Below are 18,447 nucleotides of genomic sequence, written 5' to 3' on the forward strand. Positions count from 1 at the left end.
TGTGCTCCACTACAGCCCCCTTGGCTTTCCTCCGTGCCGTACCCACTCCAATCCACAGCACAGCACAGGAACTGGCCCATCACCCTCCCAAACTCACCTCCCCAAACTACCCTCATCCAGAAGCAACGCCATGGGCTGCAGGCCAGGCTGCTGGGTTTTCCTGGCCCTACCAAAAGGCACCAGGTGCCTGTGCCAGGCTACAACTACAAGGATAGGAACAACTTGCCAGGCCAAGCTAACCAAAATTCATCACAAAGACACCCTGCCTGTTCCCAAACCCTCAAAAATCCAGTGGTGCAGAGGAACTCCAGGGTGAATGAGTTTCTTGGAAAGAGCTGGCAGCCAGGCGGAGGACAGGCAGGAACACTCAGCTCCCAGGCCCGGAGCACACCTGTTCCCAGCACAGTAAGTGACATGGGAATATGTCATTTACTTCTGGAAAAAAAAATATAAAATGAGCCCATCTCCCTCATGCATTGCACATTCCAGGAGAGAATAATGCTGGGGAGTTTTTATCACGTGGTCATGGAGCTCCAGTCTTTAGGAGACAGCGGCTGCCTGGAGGTGAGACATCATGCCGGCACGGGACCCCAGCCCACTCCAGGAGTGCCAGGCCAGGAGCAGCACCCCAGCTCCTTCTCACTTTAAATAAGAGCCAAAGGGGCGAGGGCCCTCCCACACCCCACTAAAAAAGCACATGAATAATTTGGCGTATTCTGGAAAAGTAGCCTGCCAGCTGGGCCACTGCCCTGCAGGGCTCCGCGCTGAGCCACCACGTCCCCGTCCTCACCGCCACACCAATGCACCTGCAGCCATCCACCCCGTGGGCGCTGTCAGGAGGGGCATATTTAGGGATGCCACAGGGAATTCAGCCCCTCTAAGATGGCTCTGCATGCCCAGGTCATGCCCTCAAGCCTGGGGCACATTGCAGTTCCCCAGACAAGACCAGTTCCTGCTTTGCAGAGGTTTGACCTGACATATGGGAGCTGCAAAGGGGCATTTCCTGGGTGATGCTCAGCAGGCTGGGTGACCTGTCCTGCATCCCTGTGCCTTACCAGAGGCCTTTCCCTGAGGTACCTGTTGCACCAAACCAAGGCACTGCTGCCTGGCACCAGGGAAAGCTCTCCATGCCCGCTGGAGGAGCCAGTAACTCAACCAACAAGTTGCGGGCAGAGAAGCGAGAGCTGCATGGAATCACTGCTGCAGAACATGGCACAGGGAGGGTCCTACAGTCAAAGTGTGGCCGACTAAAGTTTTCAGGCTCAGGTCCTCCATGGGGGCAAAGCCCAGGAGGGATCTCAGGGGGCAGCAGGGCACTGAGCTCAGGCTGATGAGGGGCTGAGTGCTGCGGTGCTGGGTGCCGGCCAAGGCGCCCGGGGCACCCACAGGGAGGGTGGGAGGAGAGAGAAGTGTGTGGGAGTGTATGAAAGGATGGAGGAGCTGGGGAAGCAGGGGGGATGTTTTGCACCCACCACCCAGCCCTATGAGGTAGGGGGATCCCTGGGATAAAAATCACAGATCCCTGTGCCAGCTTCTCCAAAAGGGCCACAGGGCACAGACAGAGGTTTTCACCATCCTTCCCTCTGCCGCAGGGAGGGGGCAGCCGGTTCCCAGAGCTGCCATGGGGGGCTGGGGGCTGCAGGGTGAGGATGGCTGTGCCCCAGCCAGGAGTGATCTGCAGCAAAGAGGGCACACACAGGAGGGACAGAGCCGCCACCCAGCAGCAACTGGAGATTCATGGGCTCCCGTGGAGCTGTCCTCAACGGGATGGGTGGCTCCACGTGGGGTGGGGTGACAAAACTCCAGCAAGGCATCAAGGCACACAGGAGAGGCCACACCACCACCACCCGCTCCCAAGGCACACGCACAGAGCATCGCAAAGCACACAGGGTTAAACTGGGATCAGAGCACCCCTCCTCAACAACATGGGGGGCTAACAAATCCAAGCCTGAGAAGGGGCTAGGGGGCTCTCTGCAGGGAGAAAGAGCTCAGTTCCCATCAGGCACAGAGTAGAGGAGGTAAAGCAGCAACAGGGCGAGGAGAGCATCCCCGAGGAACGGGGAACCCCTCTCCGCACGCCTTACCTGCCATTAGTGCCACACGCACGTATCCTGGGCGGCCACCGAGGCAAATCCAGGGAGCAAGGGGGGGCTCACAGGGGGGAGCAGAAAGGATATGGCCAGTCAATTAGCTTCTTGGCATATTTCCTGACTATGTTCTCTTCCCCAAAGAGGAAGAGCGATCTGTTGATGGTGAAGCAGTTCTGCCGGACAGGGATAGGGTTGTACAGAGCCATAGTCCGTGCTCTCTGCGCTTTGGTTTGCTTGAAGGCTCCCGGGCTCCCTCCTGCAGGGGCAGGAGCTCCTTGCCGGCTCCGGTTCTGATCGGAGCCCCCATCTCCAGAGCCTAGCCTGCCAGCCACTGCCTCCCCAAAGCGAGCCATCCTGGAAGAAACACACAGGTGAGCCAAAGCAGCAGCACCGAGGCGGCGAGGGGGTGGGAGAGAAGAGGGAGGGGGTTGCGGGGCGCAGTCCCAACCACAGCCCCCTCCTTCTCTCCGGGTGATGCTCAGCTCCGTCTCTCCTCCATCCCTCCAGGGGAGCAGGGACCCGGGTGGAGGAGAGGCGGCAAGGCACGGCACCGGCTCAATGCCTCCGGCACGGCATGAGAGGCATCCCGCTGCCTCCAGCCCCCCCAGAACGGCCGCTCGGGCAGGAGGGAGGGCAGAGACCCCGCCTTCGTGCTCGCCAGAGGCCGCAGTGGCTCAGTCCCTAAGCGCCTTCCACCACGAAGCAAGGGGTTAAACCCAGCCACATCCTTCCCACCGCTCTGCCTGCAAGCCCAAACCAGCCCCTTTTAATCCCCACCCCCAACCCCCTCCTCCCCCCGCTTCAAGGCAAGCAGAGATCAGGAAGGGAAAGGGCTGGGATCCAAGTCCTTTCATCCACCCCATCGCAAAGGAAGACACAATTCGGTACAGCACCCAGCGCAGCAGCCGAGGCCGAGGGAACAGGTTGCAGTGTGCTCCGGCTTAGTTGGAGCCAAGTGCCCAACTCCTTCCTCCCGACTCCATCTTCAGCATCCTGCGTGAGCCCGACCACCCATCTGCTGGCTACCTGGGGCAGTGGGCAGGGATGGAGGGCAGAGCCCCCAGGCAGGCACCGGGGATGCTGAGCCCTTCGCTGCCAGGGCAGGAGCGCGTAAGGCGACGTCGGCTTCCCGCAGGAACCGGGCTACGAAATTAAAGGCTGCCGCGCCTCTGCAGCTCGGGGACAGCTCGCTTTAATGAAGTCAGTGGCAACACAGGCGCACACAAGCGCACACACGCATAACACGCCCGGCTCGCTCCCTCGCTCCATCCAGTGCGTTCTTTTGGCAAGCACGGGAGCTGCCGCAAAGGAGAATCAGAGTCGAGGGGTGGGTCTGAAGGGAACAAAGGCAATGAGGGAGCCCTCACCCTACCAGAAGCACTCCTCCCGCCCTGGCTGCAGTGGGCTTTCCAGCACACGGGTGCTTCTAGGTGAGTGGCTAAACTGGGGGGCAAGGGGGGCTCCCCTGTCTGCAGCCTCCCCACCCCATCTCAGCCCGCACCGAGAATCTCTCCGGCCACATGCACTGTCCTCTCCCCATCCCTGGGACACTTCGAGGCTCGAGGCTCCTCGCCGAAGCCGCCCCGTCGCCAGTGAGTGCCCGGGGAGAGCCCTCCTGCTCACTCACATACAGATCAGCCTTCTTTACATCCCTCCCCCCCAGCTCGGTATTTTCTGTTTGGCACATGATGTTGGCCAGAAGCAGCAGCAGCTCATCGGAGAAGTGTAAACAGCCCGGGCTGTATGTGTCCCTGCAGTAGCTGCCACGGGGACGGGGGAGGGGGGGTGTCTGTGACCCTGCTCCCCACCCAGCCAACTCACTATGGGCAGAGGACTGGGGACATCGCTATTGCTGCACCCCCGCATGTGCCAAGGTCACTCGAGGATGCCCAGGGTCCCTTGGGCTGGGCTGTGCCCTGGTGCAGGGACTGCCTGCCCACCCACCTTTGGGGGAACCCCCCTGCCCTCCTGGCACATGCAGGGTACACCTTCAGATCCACAGGGATGTCCCCAAGTGCTCCATACCCGCCTGGCAGGTCACAGCCTCACTGCTCTGCACACCCTGGGAGCTGTTTTACACACACAGGATCCCCCAACCCTCCCACTGAACCCCAAGGTCAAAGAGCTCCCCAGGGCCTTCAGCATTCGCTGCCTGCCTTTGCCTCAAGCAGAGCACCCACAGCTGCAGCTGGTGTCACAAGGCACCCTGTGTCCCCAAGATGTCCCCTGTCTACAACACCACCACCAAACCTCTCTGCAATCACAGTGGCTGCTGCCCCATCCCTCACTCCTGCTGTGGGGCAGCCAGAAACACTTGAGGTATTTAAATTTAAAAGAAAAAAAAATCAAGCCCTTAATAACATAAATTGTAACTCATTTGGGCAAGGCCTTCTCCCTTGGTGCAGCCTGGTAGCACTTCACCAGGCACTTCTCCTCCCTGCAGGCACAAGTGTGACCAAAGGGCCACAAGGTGTGCTTTTTGTCCCAGGCTCTCACTGCCAGAAGCCCTTTGGTTGACTGGGTGAGGAAGAGGAAGGATATGTCCCTGAGATAAACAGAGGAATGTTTGCAAAACAGACTGTAGGATCACTGCCCCAGACAGACACCAAGAGCCCATCAGCTCACCACAATGCCCAACTGCTGCATCTCTATTGACTCTGTGCCTCCAATTAGCCTTATAACCAAAATGGGTGTTGTTTTGGGGAGTTTCAGCAAGTCCCCAGCTACATCACCACTACGCTGCAGCAGAGTGCAGCAGGGGTGGGCAGATTCCTCCCAAAATACTTCCCAGGCCACCAGCCAGCCAGAATGACCCTGGGCTTTCCTTCCACTAGCAGCAGGCCGTGAGGTGGCCACACCAGTTACCAACTAATTACAGTCCCTTTGATTCAGTTCAGTCAAGACACTGCCCTAAATGAATCAATTATGATTTGTGGCTCATCCCATTTTCCTCCTCCTCCCCACCACCAACGCAGCATCAGGAGCAATGCAACTCTTCCCACCTTTCAAACCTGTAAGTCACTGTTAATTAAACCTGAGACTGGGTAGACTGCCAGGAGCAGATCTTCAGCCTTGCAGAGATCCTGCTTTTGCTCCTCCCGGCCCCCCAAGGCCTCTCCCACCCCCTAAACCTGCACTGCAAGATCCCACCCACCCTAAATGCTCAAGCTGCGTGTGGTCCCCAGGTCCTCAACAGACCAAGGACTGCCTCTGCATCCCCTCCCTGGCTCAAAGCAAGGGCCTGAGAGGGAGGAAGGCAGCCTTCCTCCTCCTGACCCCTCAAAACAGGAATACACATTAGCTGGATATCTCTGCTGGGGCAGTGGGCTATTCTCTGAACTCAGGATTAATCCCTTACCTCTATGTTTGCTGCTGCAGAGCAGAGCACAGGATGACTGATGGGAGCCTCTCTCCTGCTCAGACAGTGCTAAAGGATGGGATATTTATGAGAAAGCAGCTCCTTAAGAGAAGACTGAAAGCCAAAAAAAAGAAAAAAAAAAAAAAAAAAGTCTCTGGCTATGCCAAGAGATGCAAGCTCAGTTTCCCAGGATGTTTACTGCTGTTCTCATCTTGACCCTCATCCAGCACACTGGGATTCATGAGTCAAGAAGAAGAGTGGCTGCTGCCCACATGATTCAACACAGCACAGGGATCCAGAGCCAGATATATGGGGCTGTTTGGGTTTCTGTGAATGAAGGAAATCCAAGAAGACAAGGGAACAGGTGGTGCCAGGACAGGAAGGTGCTTGAGATGCACTTGGTTTTCGACAACAGGCTAACACTCCTCCGGTCTAGAGCACAAGGCTGATGAGGGGGCTGGGGGTGTTCAGGCTGGGGAAAAGGAGGCTCAGAAGGGACCTCCCCACTCTTTACAGCTACCTGAAAGGAGGCTGTAGCCAGGTGGAGGTTGGTCTCTTCTCTCAGGCAACAAGCAGGCAGGTCAAGAGGAAACAGCTTCAAGTTGCACCAGGGCAGGTTCAGATGGGATATTCGGGGAAAAAATGTCTTCACCAAAAGGGTTGTCAAGCCCTGTAACAAGTTGCCCAAGGAAGTGGTGGAGTCACCATCCATGGAGGGATTTGTAAGACATATAGTATACGGCACCTGGGGACACGGTTTAGTGGTGGGCTTGTCAGTGCTGGGTCAACAACTGGAATTAATGAGCTTACAGGTTTTTTCCAACATAAATGATTCTGCAGTTCTATGATTCTCACGTTGATATTGCCACCCAAGCCCTCTCCTTGCTTTTTACCAACCACTCCCAGACATGCCCCCAGCCCTGCAGGGCAGGGCATCACCAGAGACATGGGGCTGCCCCTTCCCAGGTGAGCCAGAGCCCCCCCCATCACCCTCCGCCCTTGGTGGGGCAGCTGACGCCGTTCCGGCATTGCCATCTAGTGGCAACTGTCCCCTCCCTGCATCCCCCAGCCTCAGACAGTAGCCAGGGCTTCGTCTAGGCTCCCCCCGACTGACCCCCCCCCCCCCACTTCCCGAAGGATGCTCAGAAGCAGAAGCAAACCCCCCAAGCAGTTAGCGCACAGCCCCCTGGAGCAGCCTCTGGCTCAGCCCGGCACCCCGAAGTCTCCCACCTGTGCGTTGCTTGTACAGGCACCCCAAAAAACTGGGAAATAGCGTTTTAAGTATCTTCTGCTAATCCCCATGTTGCTCAGAAAGCCAAAAGCTGCTCCTCTGCTCGGGGAAAGCATTAGGCAAGGGACAAGTCCCTGAAGAAACTCAGAGCTGGGGATGTTCATCATGGAGAAGAGAAGGCTCCAGTGAGACCTTGAGCACCTTCCAGTGCCTAAAGGGGCTCCAAGACAGCTGGAGGGGGACTAAGGACAAGTGGAGTGACAGGAAAAGGGGGAATGGCTTCAAAATAACAGAGGGCAAAGTTAGATTAGATATTAGCAAGAAACTCTTCCCTTTGAGGGTGGTGAGGCCCTGGCACTGATTGCCCAGAGAAGCTGTGGCTGCCCCATCCCTGGAACCAAGGCCAGGTTGGACAGTTCTTGGAGCAACCTTGTCTAGTGGAAGATGTCCCTGCCCATGGCAAGGGTTTGGAGCTAAATCATCTTTAAGGTGCCTTCAACACCAAATCATTCTGTGATTCTAATGCAGCCCAGGCAGGGTTTAGAAAGTGGGGAGAGGCTCCCCTTCCATGACTGATATTCCCAGGAGCTGTGATGGACTGCACTCATCTTAGAAAGTGGCTTTTGGCATCCTTACTTGAATTTATTTTTGAAATATGGCTATGCTGGGGGGAAAAAAAAAATCAGATGAGAATCATCTACAGTGGTGCTCTGGCCAAATTTCAAATTGAGACTGAGTAGCTGTGACTCAGAAACCATGTTTATAACCATGCAGGAATGCAAGGGTTTTTTCCAGGAACAGATTCATTACCTGCTAGATTAGGAAGAGGATGTTCTCCCCATTTGCAAAGGGTAAGTTCTGCTGAGCTGAGCACAAAATTCCCGGGCTGGTGCAGCTCACCCAGGGATGTGGGTAGAATGGTCCAAGCAACTCCAGGATGTCATGTCCAGAGGAGGGCACCACACCAGTGTCTGCCTGATGCTCATTCGTGCAGATGCTGGTAGCTGTGGCACAGGCCACGACAGCCCTGTTGGCTGAGCACAGTAGAGGCTCGGGGCCGCCCCACAGCAAGGCAGCCCTCACTCAAAGCAGGGTGTTTCCTCTCTGCCATCTGCTCACTCTTTTCCCCAACAACTTCACCCGACTCACAGCACTGCCCATCCCACCAGAACATACCTTCTCCAGCTCTTAGAGAGGTGAGCACCATCACCTCCACAACCCCCAGGACACGCTCCCAACACCAACCCAAAGGGCTGACTTTGCACGATCAGCACTTTGATTTCTTCACAGAGGAATCAGATGGCTGGAAGAACTAATGAAAGCAAGCAAATCTTACACCAAGCTATCAACTCTACCTCCAGATTTAAGTGACTGCCACTACTCCACCAACCCCTCTCCTGCTCACTGGGCTGCAGCAGCCACACCAAGTGTCACATAGCAGCAGCGGCAGGAAAACTTGAATCTGCTTGAAGCTGAAAGTGTAATTGGCTGCCATAAAACACCCCTCTGTTCACAGACACTGCTGACTTTTAATTACCAAGACCCACAAGTCCAACATCAGCTTTGGCATCTTTAAAATCAATAGGAAAACAATCTTGTAAAAATTCTCTTTGCTGAGATGGGGCAATAACGTTCTGGAAACTAAGATTTTGGTCATCATACCTCCCTCACAACCAGCTCTTGCAAGTAGTGGAGGTGCAGAAGGAGCAGCTCACACCCAGCCTTCCCCATGTAGCCCCTTTTTAAGACCCCAGGTGCAGCACACCTTGCATTCCCAGCCCAGGCATCCCTTTTCCTAACCCCTCTGCAAGTGATTGCTTAAGAGAACTCAGCCTGGAGCATCTTTGTCCCTCAGCTGCCAAGCAGAACACAACACAAACCTAAAGCAAAATGCCACATAAACATGAATGTAGCTTCCACCAGGTCCCACTCAAGGTTGCCAAACCCACAATATCCCACCCACACCCCAGCAGGGCTCACCAGCCTCCAGCTTCTCTAGGGGTTAGATGTCAGGACTAATGGCATGCATTAGCCATGGCATTTTAGGTAGCTCCAGGCAGAGCCTGGAGGAAACCCTGAGAGCCTCCACCCCTTTTCCTCCTCCCCTACATGCAGATGCTTCCCAGTGGCTGATCTGTTATGACATCTTTCTGTGCAAGCAAAGGGGAGACACGTTAAAGGTGTCTCTGCAAGTCAGGTAGGATGTCAGAACAGGATCAGGAGCTGTGTATAACCTGCTTTTTATCCTTCCCCAAGTGTTCCTCAGCACAAGGCAGGCATGACAAGATGACAGCACCACAGCCTGGCACCAGGTCCTGCTCAGGTGGCCCAAGACCCACAGTCCCGTGGGATCACATGCACCCCAACTTAAACTCCTCACATACCTCTTGAAGCCACCGAAAATGCCCAAACACACCACAGAGCCTTCAAGTTGGCTGTCCTCCCCCACTGCATTGCTGTGGGACTAGAGTAGCTCATACATCAGCACTACTGATAAAGCAGAAGGATATTGCATCTTGATTCAAAGGGGGATTCAGCAACCAAATCATGGAATCATAGAACAGTTTGGGTGGGAAGGGACCCTTAATGTCATCTAGTCCAAACCCCTGCCAAGTACAGAAATATCTTCAACTTGATCAGGTTGCTCAGAGCCTCATCCAACCCAGCCTTGAAATTATGTCAGTCTGGAAGAGCTGAAAGAGGCTTAAAGAACAGCCTAGAAAGCTGGGCATTTATGGGGACACTTTAGGGATATGCGTCCAGCACCACAAAACTCACAAGAGCTGTTTTTGGTGCTTGGTCTCACTCTGCCACTGTGAAGCTCACTGCCTGCACTCACCCACCTCCCACAGGCTGCTCAGGGCTTTGTACTCCCCAAAAACACCAAACCCCACACCAACAGCCCCATTTGTGGGTGCACAAGCCACCCGAGCAAGCACATGGGGTTGCTGACACCTCAAGCAGAGGCAGGTGAGACTCCTAAACCACCACAGATGAGAGACACCATTACTTTGCCCTAGTGCTAGCTGCAATGATTCCACACAGCAGGGAAGGATTCTGTCACTGCCTGCTCTCCCATTTCCTACCTAAACACCCCACTTGACTGTGCCTGGTGACACAGCTCTCCTTGGTCTAACTCTGCCTTAGGCCAGGAGGCTTTATAGCTCAGATGAAGAGCCCTGAAATAATCACTCATTAATAAATTGCCTGAAGTGCCCTGCTGCTTTATTTAGCCTTGAGAGTTGGGCTCTAATTAGCATTTCCAGTTGCATCCTGGCTGCTTTGGCAGGCATGCAGCAATCCCACCTCTCAGAACAGCTATCCACCTTCTCCTGCTTTTCCATCAGATTAAAGGGAATTTCCATCCACGCTTCATACCCCCAAATCCCTCTACACAACCTCTCCCCTCAGCCAAAAGCTGTGGAGCATCCCAGCCTCATACTAACCAAGCTGGCAAGAGGTGAGATCACACCTCTCCATCCTCCTCCATCTCAGATGGGTCCAGTTCTGGGCAATGCATTTCTAGAGGGTCCCACTTGAGAGGATTCAATGGGGAAAATAATATGAATATTTGAAAATTACCCTGCCCAAAAGACCAAGACTGGACAGAATGGATAAAGGGAGACCACGGAAAGGAGGAAGGGAAAGACCCTGAGCCCAGCCCCAGAAGGATATTCCCCTTCTTGCCACCCAAGACTCACAAGAGCCACACACCAAGCTGCCAAACTTGGTGTGTGGGAACAAGATCAGAAAAAACATCCCCAGGGCCATCCATAAAAAGCCAGGAAAAGAAAACTTATTTCTAGCCCATCAAAAGGTTTGAGAGGGATTTTGAGAAGCATTTTTTCAAGTGCTACACTACCCAGAGCAGAAGAAATCCCTCTTTCTCCTTCAGCATCCTCGTGACCCCCCTGGCGCAGCAGTGTTAGCTCCTGTCAAAGCCAGCAGGAGGTTTTCTTCTCCCTTAGATCTCCTCTCTGCCCCCATAAGAGGCAGATCCATGCCTGAGGACCATCCCCTGCTTTCTCTGCTTCTCTGCCTACTCTGCAAGGTTCAAGTCAGATAAACACAGCAAAATACACCGTGGGATGACAGAGGAGCCTCCTTTCTGCCTTTGGACTGTAAATACCCCTGGAAACAAAAAGCAAGCTGGACTAGAAACCCACCAATTCCATCTCCAACCTAATGAAGCCAAATTCAGTCTCAGCTTTCTCCAAAGCAACCTGCTGGTAAACAGGGTGGCTTTGACAAAATTACATTGTCAGGACAAGCGCTAGGAGAAGATGGAGTTGTTGAAAAAAATTTCCACCAAGTCTGAACTTGCACTGAGCAGCTGATGCTCAAGATAGCCAGAGAAGCCCCATCCCTGGAGTGCAGCCAGGAAAGAGATGCTGCTCCCATCTTCCAAACCTGTGAAAGAGAAAAAGCCAAAGAGCAAAACCTCTCTCTGAAAGCAACTCAGTGCTGGGAGGTGTGAAAAAATCATCCCCCTTGCTGCGTCGGCAGGGATTTATCAGCTCAGCAGCCTCTGTGATGGCAAACACCCTCACCCAGCCCCACCAGAACATGGCTTCCATGATTCCTCAATGGGAAAAAGTTCATAGAAGAATTTTTAGGCTTATTTCCACTCGAGTGAATGCACAGAAAAGAGTTACAGCCTATCAGATTCCGGTTTACTTTTTGTGAGCTGCAGCGGGGAAAAAAGTGACCCCTGTGAAGTTTCTCTGATGACAAATAAAGGACTTGTGGTTTGTATCAGAGCTCTCATAGAGACATCGTGTGTTATGTTACAGCATCAGCCACGACGGTGCCATGCTCCAAGCTTACAGGAAAGCTATGTCCCACCAAACAACACCACACAGCTGGTTAGAATCATCCATGAAAGATGAGACAACGCTGACTCTTTCTGGTGCGTTTTGGGAAAGATAATACCACAGTGACCTCCTTCCCCACAGCTGGGGATAAGCACCAGCCTTTTTCCCCAGTTAAAAAGCAAGATCCTTGCTGGAGTGTGTAGCACCAGCCCCAAACCAGCCAAATAACAGAAACATGACATGTTTTTGGATGATGCATACATGCATAATCCTGTGCTGAAGGATTGAAGCAGCCTTTCCCATTGAGCATGAAAAAGATGAGTGGAGACAAGAAGAGCATCTCTACTCTGTTTTTCTAAGAAAGGTCTCAGTGTTTCAAAAGCCACTTTGGGAAATCAAGAGTCACCTTTTGAAAGCTGCTTTAGTACCATTTTGGGGACCTTCCCAGCCTTTTACAGAATCCCTGAATGGTTTGTGTTGGAAAGAACCTTAAAGATCATCTCATTCCAACCCCCTGCCACAGGCAGAGCCACCTGTTACTAGACTAGGTTGCTCCAAGCCCTGTCCAACCTGGCCTTGAACACTTCCAGGGATGGAACATCCTGGAAGTTCTCTGGGCAAACTGTGCCAGGGCCTCACCACCCTCTCAGTCAGGAAACCATTTTGGGCACGTGCAATTAGACATCCACTGTGTTTTAAAATGCAAAATGTTACCTTAAAAATAAACAACTGTCTGATTGGACAGATACCTCCTGAGGTCCTTGAATTCCACCCCGAATTAACTTACTACCCCACCATCTCTGAAATACAAATAGTATGGGGGGGGCAAGGTGTACTACACCTTAGAGTAATAAATAACATGAGCTGTACACAGTGGAGAGGCTGGAAAACACCTCTCCCACAAACATCTCCCAGCCAGCAGACAGCCCCCTCATCAGAATCACACAGGGCTGCCTGGGAGAGGACAAGAGGCTGAATTATTCCATGAGAGGGAAAGGATGAGGGTGCAAATGAGCACTGAATATCGGAAGTTTCACTACCTGCATGCTGCACTGAACCATGCTCACAGATGCTCTAAACCAAAGACTGCTAAAGCAGAAGGCTGTACTGCCATCCAGAGGGATTTCAGCAGCCTGGAGAAACAGGCAGAGGAACAGCCTAGAGTTCAGCTTCATGGCAAACACCAAGCTCTGCACCTGGGGAAGAACAACTTGGCTGGGAAGGAGCTCAGCAGGGAAAGCCGTAAGGGACCTGGGGGACACTGAGCTGACCCCGAGCCAGCTATCTGCTCTTCCAAAAAGGGGGTCAAAAGCCTCCAGGGTTACGTTAGGCAAAGCCAGAGGGTCCAGGAGGTGACCCATCCCCTTTATGCAGCCTTGGTAAGATACATCCAGAGTGCTGTGCCCCCAGGACAGGAGAAACAGACTTACTGGAGCAAATCCAGCAAAGGTGACTAAGGGAGAGAAGCCAGGAGAGCTGGGACTGCTCAAGCTGGCTGGAAGAGGCTCAAAACAGAGGCTCAAACAGATCACTGCATAAAATACCTGACAGTGCAAAAAAAAGGCAGAGCCAGGTTCCTCTCTGTGGCACCCAGTGACTGAACAAGAGGCAACAGGCACAAACAGCAATAAAACAGACTCTGCTTATACATAGGAATAAGCTTTTTCACTGTGAGGGGAACTAAGTATTTGGGACAAGCTGCCCAGAGAGGTTAAGAAGTCTCCACTCTTGGAGATACTCAAAACACACAGGGACACAATCCTGGGCAGCCTGCTCTAGACGGCCCTGCCTCCCAGAAATTCAGCATTTCTGAGCCGTGGCCAGGCCAAGAGGGAAGCTCCCTCCAAAGGCTTGTTCCTGAGAAACACAACCAGCCACAGTATGGTGCACAGATTCAGCGTTGCCCCAAGATGTGCTAATAAAGCTTCCCAACACCTGCAGCTGAGATTCCAGTGGGGGAAGTAGGAACTGCCAGGACGTGGTGGCAAAACACAAGGCAGCAGCTCCTGAGCAGTCATCTGCTGGGAACCACCTTGTCTTCCACATTCAGCAGCCAGCTCCTAAGGAGCCAAGCTCCCTGGAACAGTGGGCTCTGCTATGCAGGAAGGCTGGGACTGTCCCTAAACTGCCCACCCCCCTGACAGCCCTTGGGAGACGTTGCAGTCACCTAAATTAATTCAGAGAGGGAATTCCTCCAGGGTGTGCCAGAAACCCAGACTTTGAGGCAGTTCAGTGAAATATGCTGCTATTTCCGTGCTGTTGCCAGGATATTCAGTGGAACTCAGGTTCATCCCAGGTCAGAAAATGAACTCCACCCCAAGGATCCAAACCTTGGTCTGCACCAAAGGGAAGCAGGGAGAGCGCAGGGAAGTCCAGGTCAGATACTTCTGGGAGAGATGCTTCTCTGCCGCTCAAGGCCAATTTACAATGACAAAAGCCGTATTTCAGTGTCCCCATTCCCAGGTTTAGCACATCCATAGTCCTTTCTACCACCTGTATTACTCCTCATGCAGGGTAAAACATAAGCAGAGAGAATCACCTTAACCAAGGTGCTCGTTAGGCTCTCAGAGAAGTTAATTGCTTTGCCCTGGGTTGCAGAGGACTTGCATGGGAGTCATGGGTATATCTACATGAAGGATGCTCCCAGGCACATAACCCCAGGATCACCCGCCACCAACATCTTAGGGTTTTCACCTGCAGAGTCCCCACAGCTCCTGAGCTGTCCCAACATTTCTTCCCAGCCCTCCCAAGCTCCTGGACAAATGGCAGCAGAAGACTGAACAGGAGCCTATGGTGGAGAAGGACATGGCTAATGACTGCCTCTGGCAGTTACTGAACTGCAAAAGTGCTGGAGGAAGCCACATACCCACCCCCCAGGGCAAGGTCAGGAGGGAGACCTGAGGAGGGGTGACAGCCACTGGACACTGGTGTCAGAGCTGAGACCTGGGTGGGATTCTGGGACATCTTCTCCTTTCCCCAGCAGCACACACAGAGGAGCAAGGGCTGCTGTTTCACAGATCCCTCTCAATACTGATGCTGCAGCCAAGAGCCAGTGCCCTCCTCCAGTCCCTTGCCCCCAGAGCCCATTCAGGTGGGAACAGGGTTGCTGCTCACAGCACAGCAGCTACACCCACTACATCAAACACCTCTCCCCAAAATGTGCCACAGAGCTACCAGCATCACTGGCAGTGACCTAGAGCCACCTGGGGCTTGTCCCTTCCCTGCAGAGCCAAGGAGGGACAGGGTAGTGAGTGCCGACACAGCTGCCAGAACAGCCCCAGCACCCGGGGGCATTTCCCAGACAAGCGGCAGTGCCACCCCATGCACACTCCTGCCCTCTCCCCACCGCTGCAGCCAATTAAACCCAGATGGTACTGGGGAATATGCTGGGAAGCATCGATTGAGCTGCCAGCCCAACACACACCCAGGGGGCCCTTTGTCTCATTCAGCAAGAGTAAAAAAAATAAGATTTAAAAAAAAAAAAAAGCCAGCTTCATTTGTAATCTGGGACGCAGAGTGTGCACATAACCAGACAGAGGCTGCCAAGTCATAAAAAGCCACTGAGATCTGTTAGCAACACTCTGCGCGGTTTTCAGCTTGTTCTGTTCTCTCCCTGCTTCCCATAAAACGGCACAAACGCAGAGCTGCAGTAACAACACACTCCAATGCAAACGGCTCCCCATGGTCTGTGCTGCAGGTATGGATCCAAAAGAGAAGCAGGAAGCTCTCCTGTCCTGCAGCTCCATGAATCAGATCGTACCCTTCAAGGGAGACCTCACAGACTCATAGCATCAGAGGCATTAACTCCAAGATGCTACAAGACAGGAGATCACTTCTAATTACCTTATTCTTTAGGATCACTGTCCTATGTTGTGGGCAGAGTGCATCGCTTCTCTGGGACACTGAAACCTGCCACTCATCACTCAGGTACTCCAGTGCTGAATTACAGCATCTCACCTTCACACTGTACCACCATCCTGCTGCTTTCCCTCCAGTCTCCTCTACTCACATGCTCCCTGCCCAACATCTGGGAATCAGGCTTTTCCATGCATCCTTGTTGCAGGTATCATTCCAAAATGAGAGCACAGCTTGCATTCCCCAAATATACCAGCTAAGCTTAACAAATTCCCATGCATATGTGGTTTGTGGCCATGCAAAGCAGGTTTGGGTCCTGTCTACTTCCACTTCAGCTTGAAGCTTCTCTGGGATGTCCCCAGCGTGGTTCTGTCTGTCCTTACCATCAGCTAAGGAAGCAGCTTCTCAGCCCAGAGAAGCCACAGGAGGTTCCCCATTTGCTTGTTTTGATGAGGAGCTCCTCTTTTGAGCTGTTTCTAAGCTAAACGTTACCCAGACGATGCTGCCAGACACACAGAGCAAAGACATCAGCAATTCAGCCATGACCGCTCCATGCAGCAGCCCACCCAGCCTTGGACCACAGCAGATCTCTCCACATACCTCCATCCCAGCACCTAAACAGAGGGATGGAGGGCAGGGCATCACACTGGGACTATGGAAAACGGGGTTTAGCGTTTGCCTTAGGCTTAAATCCCTCAGACAAGAACAAGGTGGACTGGTATGTGCACCTTTGACCATAAATTTAAGCCTCTCACGGAGCCACTGCTCCACAGGCACAGACAGTGTTTGCTGTTCTCTGCCTCAGCTTACCCATGGAAAAAAATAAAATAAAATTTAAAAAAGAAAGAAAGAAAAAAAAAAATAATTGTATGCTTCCTATTCTTATTCCACTTATGGAATTGTTTCACTGGGAAAAGGCAGCAGAGGTGGAGGCTTAGTAAGGGTTGGACCTGCCAATGCTAGTACAAAAAAGCCTTTGCTCCTCTTCCCTCACTGCAATCCAGATCAAGAGCAGATAAACACCAACATCTGGCTGCACACCAGGAATGCCACATGTGCAAAGACAGAGAACTAATCCAGGGGAGCAGAGGTCTCGTGCAGCAGAAGAGAGGCACATGCTGCACTCTCTCCCTGTGCCCACCACACTGCAGACCACCCAGCCAGAGCTGACAAACAGGAGTACAGGGAGACCTCCTGGATATATCCAGCAATTTTCAACATTCCTCATTTTCTGCTTCATGTCCACTGCCATGTTGGAGCTATGGGAAAACACTCCCCCCCCACTCACCAGAGCCAGACCGCCCAGGCGAGAGGTGATTCAAGGCATGTGAGATGGGCCCTTCTGAAAATTAAATCACAAGGAAATTGCATTATTACTAATAAAATTACACATAAGGAAATTAATTTGCTTTTTCTCCCCCACATGCTATCCATCTATTCCCAGAGAGCATCCATGGTGCTAGGGTTACTAGCTCTGCACACCAGTCTGGGCTTTGGTAAAGCTTTTTGGGAAAACATCACTGGTTTATCCTAGAAAGAGTGGTTTGGGTTGGAAGGGACTTAAAGACCAACTAATTCCAACTCCCTGCCATAGGCAGGGACACCTTCCACTATCACAGGTTGCCCCAAGCCCCATCTAACCTGGCCTTGAGCACTTCCAGGGATGGGGCAGACACAGCTTCTCTGAGCAACCTGTGCCAGGGCCTCACCATCTTCACAGAGAAGAATTTTTCCTAAACTTAAACCCACTCACTTTCAGTTTAAAGCCATTCTCCCTTGTTCTGTCACTCCATGCCCTTATCAGAAGTCCCTCTCCTGACACTTAAAGCAAGAGCCTCTGGCATGCAGTTTTTGCAGGCTGATGGAGTATCATGGCACCTAAGTCTGGGAAAGGAATAGATCAAGCTCCCTGGTGCTCACCAACTTCCCAGAAAGGAACCTGGCAGAGACAGGCAGTGGGGCCCTCAGGTCCTGAGTGGCACACAAGGTCTGCAAAGCCCAAGAGCTACCATCAATGCCAGAGCCCAGTGCCCACCCCACACCAGAGGCTTCCCAGAAAACCATCATGAAGTGGGATGAGATGACAAACCCAAGCATCCAGGACCTGGGAAATGCAAAGTTTGGACCCTACTAGCCTGGGGGAAACATCCTATTAACCACATTGGGATGTCAGCAGCTGGCACGGCCACCCATGTATTTCCAGAGTGTTAGAAATATTAGGCTTTGTGTTTGAGTTACTGCTGGATGGAGCAACTGAGGGTGGCCAAAGGGGCACAACCCCCACAGTGTGAGTGGGAAGGACTCTGGTTTCATCTCCCTGCCACCAAAGAGAGCTGTAGGATCCAGGCAGTTAATTAGCGAGCAGCCGTTCTAGGGTCTCACTCCGCCAGCCGACAATTAACAAGGCCATCCCTCTGCTTCCTGCCCAGCCATGATTTATTCATCTGGCATCCCCGGTGGGTTGCAAAAGATAACAAGGCACCGAGTGCTTGCCAAGCCCATATGTCAGTTTATTTTCCCTGTGCAGGGCTGCCTGAGCCACCAGCCAGGAGTTTCCCTGGACACACAGGGATGAGCATGGAGCTGAAAGGGACAGGGAGATCCTGCCTCAATGATGGGTTGCTCTCCAAAAAAAAGCAGGAGCAGCCTCAGTGTTATCACAAGCTGTTTTATCATGGAAGCCATCCCAAAGAAACCTTACCAGCTTCACACTGACCTGGATCTTGCCAAAGCAACATGCCACATCTAATTAATACAGGGGCTCCCAACTCCTTTGGGTGTTTTATTAAACATTATTCCCCAAATTAAGTGCCTAAGGCAGGGAGCTGCTCCAGACCAATGATACTGGAGCAGGATGTGCTGCAACAGCTTATCCCAACCAGTTCTGCTGAGCAGACACAGGGAAGGGAAAGCTTGTAATTTAAATGCAGGACTGAAGCATGTGGCTGCAGACTTGGTCACACAGTGAGTGCCAGGTGGGGGAGACTAATCCATGACGTGGAACCAGGGTTTTCTCACAGCACAATGGCAAACTATAGGAATAAGTTAATTAAAGGAAAACAGTAAATAAAACCAGTGGGTTCTAGCTCTGCCAAGCAC

At 52.7% G+C, this 18,447-nt stretch overlaps 1 protein-coding gene across 8 annotated transcripts in view; it reads right to left on the minus strand.

The window, feature by feature from the left end:
* Positions 1-18,447, minus strand: part of CACNA1E (calcium voltage-gated channel subunit alpha1 E) — a 134,176-nt gene that overhangs the window by 92,297 nt on the left and 23,432 nt on the right. For 7 of the 8 annotated variants that reach the window (XR_007627720.1, XM_050306714.1, XM_050306713.1 and 4 more), the window contains one exon: positions 2,178-2,444. Coding sequence is in view for 7 of the 8 variants with exons in the window: in XM_050306714.1 (XP_050162671.1) it covers positions 2,178-2,444 (267 nt within the window). In the remaining variant the exon portion in view is untranslated. Of the gene's footprint in view, positions 1-2,177; positions 2,445-2,983; positions 3,102-18,447 lie in introns of those variants that run through there. The other variant, XM_050306712.1, reaches the window with a different exon arrangement.

Source organism: Myiozetetes cayanensis, unplaced genomic scaffold, assembly GCF_022539395.1.
Source record: "Myiozetetes cayanensis isolate MyiCay16 unplaced genomic scaffold, myiCay2020 scf12, whole genome shotgun sequence".
In the NCBI taxonomy this organism is placed as follows: Eukaryota; Metazoa; Chordata; class Aves; order Passeriformes; family Tyrannidae; genus Myiozetetes; species Myiozetetes cayanensis.